The 18,185-nt window shown below is 40.7% G+C and overlaps 1 protein-coding gene across 2 annotated transcripts in view; it reads right to left on the reverse strand.

Moving 5' to 3' along the window:
- Positions 1-3,216, reverse strand: part of APBA1 (amyloid beta precursor protein binding family A member 1) — a gene marked incomplete at its 5' end in the record, with an annotated part of 37,463 nt that extends 34,247 nt beyond the window's left edge. For both annotated transcript variants that reach the window (XM_082497608.1, XM_082497609.1), the window contains one exon: positions 2,062-3,216. In XM_082497608.1, coding sequence (XP_082353734.1) covers positions 2,062-3,216 — 1,155 coding nt within the window. The remainder of the gene's footprint in view (positions 1-2,061) is intronic.
- Positions 3,217-18,185: the final 14,969 nt, after the last annotated feature.

Here is an 18,185-nt window from a genome sequence, read left to right on the forward strand (position 1 = left end):
ACAGATCTTCTAAACTATTTGCTTAATTTGCTCCCTCTTTCCAAGAACATAGACTGTCTGCACCATCTACAGCCATCATTTATCTTTGCACTGAGCAATACTGTCATTATACATCACTGTTTTGACTACAGCCAGCACTGAAAATCTCAGCCAGATTCTTATCTGACAGGCAATGAAAAATATCAACTGAGAAATTAACTTCTGGTGCAAAACGGAAACCCCTATGTACTGCAACACCTAATGTAGATACAGAGACCAACGGAAACACCTGCTTTGTTTACCATATGAACGTATCTGTCTGAATCCTACCAGCATACCTTAGAAAAGTTAAATTCTGCAAGGTGCAGCAAGATTTTAGAGAGCAGCTGGAGCACCATCAGGAAGGACTCGGTGCTCTCAGGATCCCCAACCTAATGTCAGTGAGACCATCATGGTACTGGGTGTTATAATCAGACAATCAGGAAGCACCAGGAAGTTCTTTGATCCTCCCAGACAAAGATGGCACTTACAAACACAGACATATTAAACATACCATATATATGGTGAAGAAAACATACAGCAAAAGAGTAATGTGATCTATTTGGAAAAGGGGAGAGAAATAATTACAGCTTTTGGAAATCTTTCTTTAAAGAAGTTAAAAATAATTGTTCTCCTGTATAATCTGGGAAGATTGCTTTAGCCCTTCACGACTGCTAATCAACTCTGTAATAGACATAATTTTAAAAATATTTGTCGATGTAATTTTTGCAATACAGGTTTTTCTAAAAAAAGTTTCAATGAAATTACGAAGAAACAAAAAAACAACACAAACATAGTCATCACTGTGTGTATCCAACAGTTTTCAAAGGAAAATAAAATCTGGAAGAAACACGTCTCAATCAGCTTGCATGTTTTTTCAGCAACTCAAACACCATGCTCCAAAAATCTTTTCCCATTTGTAGAATATTAGGGTCCATCATTTTGAAGGCAGATAAAAAACATCAAGAAGCCTGTCATAGATCTACACAGCATGTGATCTTTTTTACACCATCTGAATTCCCTTCGCAGAGGCTGAGGTATTTTGGATAGTTCTGATGCATTCCTAGAAGGTTACAGTAATTCAGTGTAAAACACCAAACAACACACAAAATGTTCTATCTTTCAGTGTTCTTCCAAAAAACCAAAGGTCACAAAAAACATTCCACAGCAATAAAGAGGATGGAGCAGATGTTTGCAGTGCAGTTATCCTTGAAGTAATAGCATGGGTCCATATGATAGACTATTTTTGGCCAGCAAATTCAGCCTACCAGCTCTTTTCACATCAGGCATAAATGCAATGCAGTTAACAGTTGTTTATTTTATTAGACATGCAGAAAACCCATAAAATTTCAAGTAAAGATTACCACACAGGCAGCTGGAACCACAGACTGTGAACTGATTCTGATTCAAGTTAAGACTCATGCCAAAAGTACAGAATTTCAGAAATGCTGATGCTGTAAATCTGAACAATGGCCTTCAACACTTAGGTTGCTGGAGAGTGAATACACTGTACAGTGATAATGTAATATAGTGAGGTTCATAACACATTTCTAGAGCCTGCAAGTGGACAAAAAAATTGCAAATTTTCTGCAATATGAATCTGACCTATGATACCACCATAAAGAATATTAACAGATATCTGATGGAACTGTTAGAATTGTTATGTGACAGAAAATGAAATTTAGAAACCTAGAATTAACAGAAACACATAAGGATAGATAACAGACAACAGTGTTCAGTAGTCATTCTAAAATATCCCATGGCTGTGAAAAACATAACAGCATTTGTTTCAGAAAAAAAAAAAAACCAACATGTAAAGAGCTTCATGTGACAAATTCTTGTATCACATAACTGGGGTCAGCAAATGCTTACATCTTACGTGTCCCTTAGAGTACAAACTTAAAATAGACAAAGCACTACATAGCTTACTCAAGGATGAGTAACAGAACAAGACCAAAATGCACCCTCCTTCACTGCCATGTATGTCACAATTAACGGAACAAGACATACATAACCTGAGAGCTGAAAGCTTTGTATACTCACATCTCCATCTAGTGGCCTCTGGTCGTCAGAGTCCCTGGTTGGACTGATGTCCTGCCTCATCACCCAGATAGGCTCCTTAGGTTCATCAGGGGTATAAGGAGAACGGATGGTCCTTGTCTTCACTTCCTCAATAGCCTCTTTAATATCCTTGATGGCCAGTGAAATTGCATCTCTCTTTTCCTTGCTGTACCTCTGTACAGATTCTCCTGAGCCGGATGTAACTCGAGAAGCAGCTGGGAGCTGGCCATTGCTTTCATGCCCACTACCGGCAAGAGCATGTCCGTGCTCCAAACTCTGCTCCGCCTCTGGCATGTCTTCAGCTGCCTTGTCTAAGCTCTGGGAGCTCATGCTCTGCTTCACCTCTGCTACAATCTGATCAATGTCCTCCTCTTGTTCATAACTATCCATTCTCGGGTAGGGCGCAAACTCTGCCTCCTTCTCGGGGCTGTCTGACTCTCCATCAGACCGTTCATCATAATGGTGAAGGCGGGCACCAAGTGCCTCCTTGCGGTAATTGTCAGCTTCCTCCCTTTCCCGCTCATACTGTTGGATCCCCTCCCTAACATCGAGGTCTGGTGTATCTCCTATCTCCTCATACACATGCTCCTGCAGTCCATAGTCAGCGTAAGGCTCAGCATACTGTTCATCCTCTCCTCGGTGGAAAAGCCGATGTGTGTAGACATAACCCGAGTAGGCTGCATTCATGGCTTCTTCATGTTCAATGGAATGGAAATGTAAGTGATTGGGCAATGTTCGATTACGAATGGCCTCGCCATGCTCAGCCTCAGCATTCTCCGTGTACTCCTCAGACTCAGGCCTGTACTGCACCGCATATGCACTCTCATCCTCATTTTCCTGAACCCTCTCTGTGTCATAACTGTCCTCCACTGTGGCTATCACATCTCCTTCTGCAGTATCTGTGTGATTGTGGAAACCACTCTCAGTGCTGGCTGACCGAGCTAGCATCCCTTCCTCTTCCTGCCCAGACAGGCCTCCTCCTTGGCTGCTGTTTGTATGCCTTGGGTAGCGAGCTGCATACTGTCGTTCCTCTTCCACCTCTGGGTGCTCCAAGTCAGCCTCCACTGACTCGTTCACTGCTCCAGTTGCTGGCTCTTCACTTACCTCCCCCTCAGGCGGTCCAACCAAATGGTTCATGGCAAGTTCTGATGGGTAGATCACTTATTCTATTGACATTTTGTCTATCACAGCTGGAAAGAAATAAAAGAAAAACCTCTGACGTTACTCTTAAAAAAAGTAGAGTTAATAAACAGAAGCAAAAGGCACCCTTCCTTCCCCAGCAGATAAACATGTGGCTTCATCAGCTCCAAAGTCAGACAACAACCAGCACAACAATATGACTTTCCATGCAAATGACCTCCAACAGCAGCAACCACCAATGACCCACTTGGGGACTGCAATTTTCACTTCTATGGAGAAATTCTTTGTGGAAGAATCATTTCCAAGCAACTCCTTGGAGATGCTTCTATAGACTGCTGTGGCATTTCGATGAAGTTGGCAGGCGCATTTATAAAAGCTAACTTTTGCCAGGGGCTCAACCATGGTAGAGACATGATAGAAATATTCCACCTTTGCTCCATCACTCTCCCTACAGCTCACTAACTCAGTGCAAAGGAAGGATGCTGTAATGTAAAATGACAGATTTAGTCTCATCACAGGAGTCTGCAACTGGTCAGATACGTGACAGCTATGCATACTACACTTCTTCAGTATGGTATCTTCAGCTGAGCTAGTCACCCTATGCACTTTAAAAAAATCATTAGAAATAAAAATACCCTCTCAGAATATCTGAAGCACCTGTTCCTTCTCCCTAGAGAAGGACATGACACCCGGATACAACCTAGTTACCTTTGTGGAATATATCTATAATCACTTAAGAGGGCTTCTGCACCAAACGTACTTCTTAAAACATGGAGAATACATTACTAATATTCATAGTCATGACCACTTTGAGACTAGTGAGGCATCTTAGCCTTTCTGACTTTGAGTAACAATCTCAAAATAATTACTGGAGAGGTCTGCCAATAATAATAAATACGCAGGCCATAGAAACAGCAAAACCCCATAAGAATACAGGTTAGCTCCTACAAGTTTCATAGAGCAAACAGACCTGTCTAGCTCAGAAGGTTTCATATTTATGTAACAGCTTCAGCTATTTTGAACCTTGCCCTGTTTTTAAAATGTGGTGTCATAAAAAGGACATTTTCTGTCCTTTTAGGTCCCTAAGTCAAACCACACATCCTTAAACAAAATATAGCTCTAGCCTGTGACTTACCAGTAAGTACTAAGGGAAAAGGTACCTGTTGGAAGACTTCTAACTTGAAGGATCTATAAAAGCATGTGTCAATTACCAATTGAAAAAAAAAAACAAAAACAAAACAAAAAACGTGAATGTAAAATAGAACTTGAACCAGACCTACTGAACTGAGGCACGGAGGCTCAGGCAACACTTTGCTGACTAAATGAGCTCTGTGCAAAGCAGTTGTGGGAATAATCTCCTGTGAAGAGAAAGCCACAGTAATTCCAGTTGCCTCTATTAGAAAAGTTGACAGGCAGGCAAGGCTAGGTGGTAATTACTTGCGCTATACTTCCACAGGAAATCTAGTGGGTGCAGCTCCCAGCTCAGCCAACACTCCTCCTTGTCTTTTTCACACCTAACGTTTTAGCCTTTAAAACTTACGAGTCCTTAAAAAAAAATGGAAACAAAATACATCTTGGCCCTTGTTCCATACAGATCTTTTAATTCACATTAATTGAACAGATAAAGATGTTCTACCCAAACTAATCCTTTTCAAAATAATTATGAAAAAAATCAGTTTGTTTTTTCCAGCTAAAGAAGGTTTGTTAGTAAGAAGCTTTCAGTGACTCGATAAGGTCTTCTGTAGCTAAGGCTTCAAAGAAACCAGGAAATAATGGGCAGAATACAGGTGGGTATGCAGGTCTGTGACAGAACTAACAAAGCAAATGCTCTCCTCCCCACAGAATATGACACATTATTTAAGTAAACAAGAACAACAACATTGGAGAGCTTTCCATTTTAAGCCCACAAAAAGGAGGGTGAATATGCCAAGGAATAACATCCCCTTGAAAAGTCCACCTCAAGCAGGATTTTCTGCTTTCACCAAAGTCAGTTATAAAATTTCCATTGCTTTGCACATAGACAGAATTAGGCTAAAATAGAGGACTGTTTAAAAATTTTGCCTTATATCTGTTGCATTCCAAGTAGCCCCTGACTTGCACCTAAGTGTCATTGGTCACCTACGGAAAAAGGGCAGTACTCGCTGAAAGACATGAAGTTACACATAAACACAGGGTTACACACTGTCACGGTTTAAGCCCAGCTGGCAACCAGGACCACGCAGCTGTTCACTCACTCTGCCCCACACCCAGAGGGATAGGGGAGGAGAATCAGGAAAAAAGGAAACCTCATGGGTTGAGATAAAGACAGTTTAATAGAACAGTAATTTAAGAGAAGATAGTAATAACAATAATGATAAAAGAATATATAAAATCAGCAATGCAATGCAATTGTTCACCACTCGAAGATCCATGGCTCAGCCCGTTCCAAGCATCAATTGCAGACGCCTGCTCCCCAGCCAGCCACCATTTGGACAGCTTGTCCTGCCTGTGCTCCCTCTCAGCTTCTATGAAAAGCTGAAGAATTCCTTGACTTAATATAAGCATTACCTAGCAACAACTAAACCAATATCCAATATGTGTTATCACATTATTCTCATACTAAAAGCAAAACACAGCAGCTACTCAGAAGAAAACTAACTCTATCCCAGCTGAAACGAGGGCACCAACTTTCTGAAATCTTTATCACATGTATTCTGCTACACCTTGAACTGAATTGTGTTAAGTTAGAAAAGAAGGCAAAATTCAACTGTATGAAGACTTAACTTTACCTCTAGTCAAACAAGGTATCAAATGCCACAATATTTATGACAATGAAAGTTCTGATAATATCTGATCCTGCTTTAGAAGTCTTAATACAGGCTCACAGCATAATAGCACACTATGAACAAACACCATTGCTGACATGTCTAGTTGTGAGAAACAAATACAGAGATTACAAACCATACAAAAATATTGCTATAAAGCACCTGAAAGCCTCAACATTTTCCTTTTGCAAATTGAAAAATTCCAAAGTTCCACTTGTGAAATTGCCCACATCTGAAGAATGATCTCAGATTATATTGATATCCTGAAATTTTCAAGGTTATGTTTTTTGAGAGGATGAGGAGGAAATTTTAAGATTGAAAGCTGTTTACTGAAAAGGGTCCTCTTCTGTTTGTCCTTCCTCCAATAATTTCAATTTAATTTCACTTTTTAATTTTGCAAACAATAAAACATTATTTTCAAATGTATTCTGAAATTTTAAAAAAAGAGAGAAATTTTGTCAGAAAAGAAGATAAGTTTACTTATAAAACTGTAGATCTGAATAAATGCCTTTAGGTCACCTAAGCCCTAATAAACTTCAATGAAAATTAAGCTTCTAAGTCAAGTACATTTATTTAACTGTTTAACAATCAGTCTTTAGGACAGTAATTTAAAGAACCACCTATTAAGGTTGGGGGTTAGAAGCACTAAATCCCTTTTCATACATGGTAGCTAATAAAAACCACATTTTTTTATTCTTAGTAGTATTTCCCTCAAGCAGATACAAGGTCTGCCTGATTTTTCTCACCAGCCCTTCAAAAAGCACTTTATTTCCAGCAAGCAAACAAAAATCAATAACCTAGATAAACTGCCAGTCAGAAAAGAATATAAGCAAGAGAGGTCATCTGACCTTGGAAATAAAGACACAGCACCCATCTGAAAGATATTATACTCTCACATTAATTACCCAGAACAGCATCTGTGCCCCAGTAATCAAACATATATGACAAAGTGCTCTGTAAGCACTCTTAGCTTTGCACTCAGGACTTGATGGATGAATCTGTCTCCAAACCAGAGAAATCAGAGGCTGATTACTACTGCAACTAGCTCTTGGCTGAAGGTTAAACTACCTTCCCGCCTGTAAAGAAGAAAAATTAAACATCTCCACGTATTTCTCAAATGACATAAAGAAGAAAACTTGAAGTTTAAGGATTTTTCTCAGCTACTTTATATTAAAAGAAGTATTTAAAACAGCACAAAAGGGCATACTATCATCTTGGAGCAAGACCACAACATCCATGCCCAGTGCTACTCAGGAAAAGACATGGAATAAGAAAAGGTGAGAATGTGAGTGTTCAGGCTCCAACCTGGTTTGTTATTTGTTTCCCAAGACCAGATATATAATTATTTGCTTTTCTGTGCATGCAGACAGAAATGAAGCTGTTTTATTTTTACTGTTCCAAATATGTTTTTTAGAGTTTACTTTACAAAAGCACTATCATTGTTTTTCCACAGCCTAATCCTGACTTTTTGGAATAAAAGATCACACTCTTGATAGGTCTGTGTACTATCGCTGCTGTCTCACAATAAAGCTGTGTGCTATGTGGAACCAAGACTACACCTACATGCACACATACACACTGCTTTTTGTCATATACAGGATAACTCTGAAAGGGACCGCAGGAGGTCTCCACTCCAAACCCTGCCCAAAGCACAGCCAGCTGCTGTGGGCCTTACCCAGCTGGGGCTTGATAACCTCCAAAGCTGGAGACAGCACAACCTGCCTGGGCCCCAGCTCCACTGCTGGGCAGTCCTTGTGAGGAAAACTTTTCTACCTTATAGTCAGTTTGAATTGCCCCTGTTTCAACATGTGCCAGCTGTCTCTAACCCACCCTCCACGCACTACTGTGAAGAGCCTGGCTGCATCTCCTCCATCCCCTGGGCTGTTGTTGGGAGCCCCCAAAGCCATCGCTTCTCCCAGCTAAACCAGACCCAATCCCGCAGCCTCTCCTCATAGGGCAAGGGCTCCAGCCCCACCATCTCGGTGGCCTCCCCTTACCCCCCACCAGTTTGTCAGTGTCATTCCTGGGTTGAGCATTCAAGCTGGAGGTGGCATCTGGCAGGTGCTGAGCAGAAAGGACAGTCCCTGCCTTCTCCTGGCTCTCAGGGCCGTGTCCTCCTCACACCGCCCCAGCCACCACTGGTCCTCTTTTGCTGCCCAGGCTGTGCCCCAGAGCTGCTCCTTGGCCCCACCAGCCCCAGCCTGTGTTATTGCCAAGGGTATTTACATACATACTTTTTTTTTAATTGATCTTTTCATTTATAAGAAGCATAACTGTTTCCTCTTATTTTGCAGAACTTTTGCAAGGGGTAAGTTAGTATGCCAGTTGAGCACCTAAGCAAAAATAGTTGTGTCTTGCCCAAAAAACATTGGACGTATTTACCCATGTCTTCCATGAAAAACAAGTCACACTAGAAGAAGAGAGACCCCTGACTGAATTTGCAAAGGCAAGCTACCCAGTGCAAGCTGTCGTGGCACATTCTCTGAGGAATTTCACAAAGCACTGATGTTTTTCCAGACTCCAGCAGTACACCAGTGTTTCACTTGTACAAATACAGTTATCTCGACAAGACATACGTTAGAGAGAATTCCCCACCTCTCGATGACTCTCTTTTTTCTGAACTGTAACCTGCTTGGGAAACCTGGTTGCTCCTGCTGTCATGTGTTAAGTAAGCTTATCCAAAAGAGCTTTAAACAAAAAAAGCTGTGAAAGGTATGTTTCTTGTCAGTCAGCGAAGGCAGCATCTGGAAAGTGACATTAACACCCCATCACCTGTACGCACACACACATTGGTTCATACCAATGAGGCTGAATGACCGTGAACACTCATAATATGGTATTTGTAAAGCAGAAGAGCTGCATGCACAATATTGCTCTGCACACACAATTTTCTGCATGTGCTCACAGAATCCTTGTATCTCTAATACTTTAAACAAGTTAAACAAATTAAGTTTCAACACTGTAATTTTCCTTTAATGTTTTCTGCAAAGTCTTTTACTCCAATTTTGTTCATAATAACCATGGAAGCTTCCATTTCCCAGGTCTGCTTCTGAACTTAGCAGGATCGAAGTTTAAAACACACGCTAGTCCCTGTTCAACAGAAAAGCCTTTTGTTTTCTAGTAGAGTATGTAAATTTCAAAAAGGGGTGGCTTCTACCTGCATCAGTTTTTTCTGACAACAACTAGCCTAAAACAGTACAGAGATTCTCAACAAAAAGTAAGAAAATACTGTTATTAAAATAAAAGAGAGATGTACACTGGCCCATGCTTACAACATCAGCTTGGCCATGGCACCTAAAAGAAGTCCTGTGTCTAACAAGAGAACTACAACTATCTGAAAAACAAGAACTGTGGCACAAGATTCAGTGGCCTGCCTTTCAGGTTTCCCCACAACTGAAAGCATGCAAGAAGTCAAATTTTGAGGAAAAAAAATGTAAACCCATGAATTTATGGCCAAGGAACCACTGAGCTACTAGAACAGGACCGTCACAGGATTGAAGTCTGCAGCAGAAAAATAAAAAAACCCTACAAGTTCTTGGGAAGACATAATTACATCTATTGTTTAGATATGAGTAGTTATAAACTTGTCCATATCCAACACAATGAAAACAGTATGCTATCAACACCAGTGATCCACATGGAACAATAACAAATGCAGTACACTAGCCACACTGGAATGGAAATGAATCAGATTAAGTCCCAGTATGCACCTGAGGAACTCAAAGGCAAATCATACATCAGCTTTCAGTTTCCCACTGTTTCTATATCTTCTTTGGCTCTCACCAGGGTATAAAATTCTGTGGTGGAAAGGGTGAACATGTGTCAGCAGCAGACTTCCCAAACCACATCATCTCAGGCTAACCCTATCATTACAGGGAATTAATTTGAATTTCTGCTTCCAATTTAAAAATTGTTTACATCATCCTCCAAATATCTCTTGTAATTGAACTGACATCATAACTAATGTCATCACTCCCTGGATAATGGACAACAGACTACTAGGACCATACTGCATTTTGTTCAACAGCATTTTTGACTCTACATTTTTTAATTCTATGTACCTACTTTTGTTTTTAAAGTCTTTGTTTTGATAACACAACTTCACCCTTGCTGCAAGTCTTCAAAAGCACATTCCCATTTCATTTACTGCAGCACAGAAACTGGTGAAACTAGAGAAGACCAGTTTAAAAAAATGACAATTTATCTGATAAATATCTTTACAACTTTTCATAAGATTTGAAAAGTACTTTAGGAATAAAAAGATAAACTATTATATTTACAAATTTAACAGCTTATTGAAAACAGAAATTATTTACTGCCAATTCAAATCATCTCCACCTGTTTTTAACATGGGTTTAAAACAATAAGAAACAGCATTTTGCAAGTCTTCAATTCATGAAAAATTCTTTTAGAAAACTAGTAATTAGCTTTAGGCATCCTAATTATTAAACTGAACATCTGAAAAAAAAAAAAAAAAACAACCTGTTTCCAGTTCCATTGAACATGAGCAGACTCAGCTGATGACCAATATGCAGTTAACAATGAAGCCAACATAACAGACACAAGATAAAAAAAAGAAACACAACAAAATAGCTCCTTCATTTTCTGCCCATGGGGCTACTTTCTCCAGGCCCATGCCTGCCCCCATGAAAAAAAAAGGGGAGCTGACAGAAATCTGCACCTGACATAAAAGAACCCCAAACTTTTGTTAATAGTAAACAGGTCTAGAATTACCAGAGTTAATGAGTTCTCAAAAAACATTAACTTTTCTACCCTTCCAATTCCCACCTTATCAAAACTAAAATTTAAACTTGAGCAAGAAACGCCACTCAGTAATCTTCAACGCAGACAGGCCAGATCTTCTAAGTGCCTAAAGATGAGTGAGAAGAGAGACAGAGGTCTCTTGAGGACAGGGCTGGTAATGCTCCAGGGTACTGAAGAAAAAGCGTGCTCTGATCAGAAAAGGAACAGACCCTTCCCATCACCTCCTGAAGAAACAGTGAAATCCCACTAACAAAGAGATTTTACTTAAAGGTATAGTCACAGCTGAAAATCTACAGAGTTATCAAAAAAAACCCAACCCAAAAAAAGAGAAAATCTTAGTGTTTTCAAGCTGCAACATTCCTGGAATTAAATCCTACTTCAATAGATTTGAGCTTGCATCTATATAACTTTAATTCTCAGGAAAAAAAATCACAAGAACCAAAAACTATGGAATGAAACAAGAGATGCAAAGGAGGAGGAAGTAGGAATGCACAGATGTAGACTACAGGAGATTAAAATTAATTTTTATTCTCCCCCTCCACCCCCCAGTAGAAGAGAAACCCGTCCATGTATTTTCTGTTACCATTTTAGCCCACATAATGAGCCCAATATCATCTGCAACCATCAAGTTCTAATAACACCTGGAGATCCTTTTACTTCTTATATTTCAAGGACAAGCTGCTGATTCAGTCCATATTAGAAAAAACAAAACAAAACAAAACAAAAACAAAAACCAAAAAACACCAAAACCCAAAGCTGTACAGACCAGCTCACAAGTTTCCAAAAGCTTGAAGCAAAACTGATTTGCTACTTTCATTTTCTCACAGATTTGCAACTGTGCTACAGTGCTATACTGTAAAGACAGCCCCATGTTCCGCTCTAAAACCACACAGAAGGATGTCATACATTTATTTCCCAAGCATAGTCCTGAGTGGTTAGAGAAAAAATTCTCAAGCGCATCTTCCACTGTTAGGATCTTTCGGAAACGCTGTGGCCACTCGTCAGCACCAGAGCAGATGCACCACTAGGCACCACACACCAGACCTTCAGCTGCAAGAGGCCTGTCTGGACAGACCAGTGCGTTCCAGCATTTGACTGGCCTCACCCAGCCCCATTTGCCTGTTCCAGGCTCCCCAACAGTAAAGTTTTTTCTTGCCCAAAACATTAACAATTTCTGCACCTTCAGTAACGTAGGAAGCAAGAGATACCCAGTGCTCCTCCCCAGAGCTGATGAGAGAAGGGTTAGTTATTCAAAAAGGGAGGACATCAACATCACTCTCTTCCTCGCTGAGGAAGATCTTCACCGAGACCTACTTTTCAGTACAAGCACATTTCTGTTAGTGGAACTAGCTGCTCCAAGGCAACTTACACATGAAATCTGTCCCCCAGACATAATTAAATCCTAATGAAGGCTGGCATTTCTCCACGTCTGCAGCTCAGAACAGAGCTTGAAGAGTATTAGTAATTGCACTGTACACAGCTCAGAGTCCTCCGATCTGTCTCTCAAATGCCAGTTTGCTCAGAAAATACAGTCTGAGCAAGGGAGATGGGAGCGACGCCTGTCTACAGCCACAGGGTTCCCACCAGGTTAAGGAAAAAAATAAACCCGTTGGTGCTAATCTGGTGTTAACCAGATGACACACTGCTGCCAGATCATGAGAATCACAACCAGATGTGTTCTGTCAAAACTACAAAGCTTGCCAGTCTCCACCCACTAAGAAAACAAACTTACCAGAACACAATTACACAGGAGAGAGTTCAGAAGAAAACAGAGAAAATTGAGGGAAGTCAACAAAACACACTCTTCACATCCCTGTTGCCCAGAGAGGTTGTTGAGGCCCCACCCCTGGAGGTGTTTAAGGTCAGGCTGGACGTGGCCTTGGGCAACCTGGTCTAGTGGGAGGTGTCCCTGCCTATGGCAGAGGGGTGGAACTCGATGATCTTCAAGGTCCCTTCCAACCTAGACCATTCTATGAGTCTATGATCTACAGCTAGAACCTCCACGCAAACCAGTTAAATAATACCATACAAATAATGGGAAAAACGGATATAGTGTGACAGCATTTAAAGATGCAGTCATAAGTGAAACAGAACATAAATGAAAGATTTTCAAAACACATGTAGGGTGGCAGTTGTCTTCTTTTTTTAATTATTTGTTCCCCCTCATGCAGTGCTTTTTCTCCCTTCCAAACAGAACTGACTTAAATAAAAACTTCAGATGGCTCACATTTCTGTAGAAGTAGGTAACTTTGTCTTCTCTTTTTATATAGCAACACTTAGATTTTAGTAGAAGAGAATATTCCATTTAAAATATTTTTATTATGCATTCTTAACCTTATAAATTTTTTTTATATTATTAACACATCCAAGTAGTGGAATTGTAGCAGAGAAAAGCAGCAACTAAGAGCAGTTGTAAGGTAAAATACATTTCACGTTGATAAACTTACAGGAAGAATAGTACAATCCTGAAATGTTTCAATACATGAAATAATTAAAATATTTAGGTATTCCTCTATTAACATTTTTCTTGCTTTTGCTTTCAGACACTCTGAGAGCCAATGGCTCCTTTCACTTAGCCTCAGAAGTTATTATTATGGCAATATATTTCAAACACACTCATGACCCTTTCTCTCCAGGAAATAGAAGCCCTAATTATTTTGCTTTACTACGTTTTATAAAGAGAAAATAAGATGCCTCACAAACGTTCCATGAAACCTAGATAAGCGGGATTCTATAATGCTAGGGAACGGTATATTTAAAGTTATTCTGCTTTATCTTTTTATTCCTTTTCAAGGAAGGATCATCCCTCCTGCAATAGAATGCCTTTCTCTTCTGACATCCAAGCTTAAGTGTGGTATTTAAGGCTCTATTCTCTAGCGGTATTATCTCAAATTAAAAGCTATGGTGGTCTGGTCCCTGCTATCCATCAGGCAAAGGAACGGTTCGGACCTCTCTTCAAATATCTGACCTTGGCATAAGTGACCTTGGCATAAGCAACCATATAGACATACCAATTTCCCTTTCCTTCGCCATACTACAGCATTTTTAACTTTAAGAAATTAAAATTTAAGAAATTTAAAGTCAGAACAAAAGTGCTGAGGACATGGAAAGGACATGGAAACATGCCTTAAAATGATGGTAGGAAGCCACTGAATTAAGTTCAAATACAGAAGCAGATTAAAAAAGCAATGAAAATAATAAAGAATTTTATATTTCTCACAGCTCTGTAGGTTGCTACATTGCCACTTTACTACAGAATTCGACACTGTGTTTCAAAATCAGTCAGGCAGATGGCTACTGTTGGTATTAAGTCACACGGACTTTTCTGGACAAGTAAAGCTTTTAGCTCTATAAAAGTTATAAAAACATGTGGTGATCAGTAAATCCGACCTCCTAAAAAGCACAAACCATTATGACCCCCAAGTTCTTGCTTGCTTGAACTGCAGGATAAACCATTCAGAAAGACCTGCAACTTTCAAAGTTCATCAACCCACAACATCCATTCCATTATCCCACACAGGATTGATATTAAGCCGCCACACTACAATTTTCCAGTCACTCACTTTACCTTTTAAAATATTAGCACAACATAAACTTCCTTACAGTCTTTTGGGACTCCAGTATTGTTATAATAGCTATTGAAAACTAAAGAGTCCAAAAGGCTCTTCTGCCACACCCTTCTAAAGATGTTAAATCAGTTACCTGAATAGAACAATTTTTACATATAAAAGCCGTTGGTCAACAGTAGGAATTTAGCGTGGCCAAATTTCAAGATTTTGGAACAGGCCAGTTTCTGCAGAGAGTTAGTCATGCAGATCCTGAGCTCAAATATACAACATCCAAGCTCTGGAACTACAAGTGAGCCACTACAAGCCAAAGTAATGTTTAAAAGATGTGATTAAGCAGGCACACGATTAAAAAAATCACAGTCAGTCCCAGGAAAACGCTGATTGCTCTTTCAGGCCTATGACCAGGGTTTTGGCTTTTCTGAAAGTCTCTGAACTTCTGACTCTCATCAGAGAAAGGAGAGGAAGGGGAGGGGAAGAGCACAAAAAAAAAAAAATCTGCAGCTTGCAAGAGTGAATAGATTGTCATCTACACTTGTCAGAGCCAGTTTCTCAGAGTGGGTCTACATTCGCGTTTTAGTGTGAATCTGAAGTACACTCTTGAAGGGCAACTTCTGACGGTCCTGACACACTGCACTTCAGTGCACACTGCAGAGCAGGCTTGGAGATCATATAATGGATTTCTTTCAAATAACAATCAATTGGCAGAGAGAGATTCAGGAGTGCACCTAATTTGTTCAATCTCCTGTTGAGCATTCAGGCACAGGACTAGACCAGAGCTAACGTGATACGAGACTCCTCAAAAGCATGTAAGGCTGTACATTGGTACCTTGGTATCAAATGCTCTGTCCTACAGATCTACTCAGGCTGTAGCTGAGTCAGGGACAGCCTTAGAACAGTTCCACAAAATGTTTGCTTGATAATATCAATCATAATTTCTAACTTAAGTTCATTCTTCCAATTACACGGGAATATTTTCTCTCAGATGCTTTTTTACTAGTGGCACATAGAAAATAAAGAAAGGGAAAGACAAAAACATTATGGACACAGATGAAATATTTGAGAAACCGGTATATTCTGGTACCTCCTTGCATACTCAGATGGTTCTTACAAACTCACAGAGTCAGAAAAATGTCGATTGGAAGTGACCACTGGAGATCACCCAGACCAACAAGCACCTCAAAGTGGAACTAATGCCAATACCAGACCATGCTGGTCACAGCTTTGGCTGGCCAAACCCTGAAACCCTCTGTAGGTGGGTTATTCTACCATCTCTCTGGGCAACCTGTTCTGGATTTGCACTAGCCTTACAGGGAAGATTTATTCCATTATGACCAATCTAGATATGCATTACTATGATAACTTGGTGCAGTTGAAACATCAGAATTGACCTTACCAACAACTTCCTCATGTAATGTGCCTGTTTATAAGAGCAAATATGAACTTGGGAAAAAACATCCAGAGGGCCAGAAGACAGAAGAACATAAGGCAAAAAGGGAGGGTGGAGTGGCACAGAAAAGAAAGGCAATACGACACACAGGGTATATTAGCAAGGCAAGAACTGCTTCATAATAGTGCCTTCTGCAATCACCTTTCATACAAAGAGTTGCAAGTAATCTAGCTGAAGATGTGGCATTCAGTTTTAAAACCTTGCCAGTGTATATTTTTTGATTGTTTAATTTAAATTCTTCCTTATGCTTCACATTACTGTTTGGACTCCTCAGTCTTGCAAAAATAAGTAAGGCACGAGAGTCAGTGACACTTGCTTATTATTAAATCCATGACCATGTTTTGCTCTCATTTTCTTTGCATATGTCCTGGTATTTCTCGCCTTTAAAAAAATACATTAAGAAACTACATAAGCTATAAAGAAAAATAACAAGTCTTGAGAAAAAAAAAAAGATGGAAAATTGATATCTAATTTCTTTAAAAAGCATTTAGAAAATCCATTTTTTACTTCTGAATACATTGTGAATTTCATTCTCTGGGATCATTAGACATTAGCTAAGATTTACCTGGTGGCACTGAAAAATTTCAAAGAATCTCATTAACCTAATTTAGTTAAAACCAGATGTCTGAATGACTGTTACTTTAGACTGGAATTGTTAAGTGAAACTACAGCTCCAGTATCTTTGAAGGCATGCAATGTTTTCTAACCAAAAGACTGTAACTTTCATGTAACTACTTTTGAAGATGCTATTAATAGATTCTTCTTTTATGTACCAGAGTGTGGTGGGTTGACCCTGGCTGGACTCTAGGTGCTCACCAAAGCTGCTCTGTCACTCCCCTCTTCAGCTGGGCAGGGGAGAGAAAAGAGAACAAAAGGCTCGTGGGTTGAGATAAGGACAGGGAGATCACTCAGCAATTACCATCACAGGCAAACCAGACTCAACTTCGGGAAAATTAATTTATCACCAATCAAATCAGAGTAGGGTAATACGAAATAAAACCAAATCTTAAACCAACTTCCCCACACCCCCCGTTCTTCCCAGGCTCAGCTTCACTCCCAATTTCTTTATAAGTATCTAAAGGGTGGGTTGAAGGACGATGGAACCAGACTCTTTTCAGTGGTTCCCAGAGACAGGACGAGGGGCAATGGGCACAAGTTGGAACATGGGAACATTCAAACACAAGAAAAAACTTCTTTATGGTTAGGGTGACAGAGCACTGGAACAGGCTGCCCAGGGAGGTTGTGGAATCCCCTTCTTTGGAGATTTTCAAGACCCGCCTGGATGCAGTCCTGAGTAACGTGCTCTAGGCAATGCTGCTTTAGCAGGGGAGTTGGACGAGATGATCTCTAGAGGTCCCTTCCAACTCTGAAGATTCTGTGATTCCCAGATTCCGTGATTCTCTACCTCCTCCTCCCAAGTGGCACAGAGGGATGGGGAACAGGGGTTGTGGTCAGTTCATCTCACATTGTCTCTGCCACTCCTTCCTCCTCACGCTCTTCCCCTGCTCCAGCATGGGGTCGCTCCCACAGGAGACAGTTCTTCACCAACTTCTCCAACGTGGGTCCTTCCCATAGGCTGCAGTTCTTCATTAACTGCTCCAGCGTGTGTCCCTTCCATGGGTTGCAGTCCTTCAGGAACAGACTGTTCCAGCGTGGGTCCCCCACAGGGTCATGAGTCCTGCCGGCCAACCTGCTCCCGCATGGGCTCCTCTCTCCAAGGGTCCACAGGTCTGCTCCAGCACAGGCTCTCTACAGGATCACAACCTCCTTCAGGCATGCACCTACTCCAGCATGGGGTCCTCCATGGGCTGCAGGTGGATATGTGCTCCACCATGGATCTCCATGGGCTTCAGGGTGACGGCCTGCCTCATCATCTCTGCTCCAGTGCCTGGAGCACCTCCTGCCCCTCATTCACTGACCTTGGTGTCTGCACAGTTGTTCCTCTCACATATTCTCATTCCTCTCTTCTGGCTATTGTTGTGCAGCAAGTTATTTACCCCTTCTTAAATATGTTATCCCAGAGGTGCTACCACCATCGCTGAGGGGCTCAGCTTTGGCCAGCAGCGGGTTCATCCTGGAGCTGGCTGGCATTGGCTCCATCAGACACAGGGTAAGCTGCTAGCAGCTTCTCACAAAAGCAACCCCTGCAGTCCTCCTGCTACCAAAACTTTGCCACACAAACACACAGGGTACAAGAATACAGTGTACCAGATGTACCAATGTAACACTTCAGTTATGGTCAAGAACGCATTTTTCACTACTTGAAGAACAAAACAACTTTCTGACTTAATTCTGTTATGCTGTCATTCATTCATGAGTTGAAATTACGCCACTCAAAACTCCTTCTGAAAACACTTTCTTCTTTTACATGTTATTCTGGCT

The sequence above is a fragment of the Vanellus vanellus genome (genome assembly GCF_965231255.1).
Source record: "Vanellus vanellus genome assembly, chromosome: Z".
In the NCBI taxonomy this organism is placed as follows: domain Eukaryota; kingdom Metazoa; phylum Chordata; class Aves; order Charadriiformes; family Charadriidae; genus Vanellus; species Vanellus vanellus.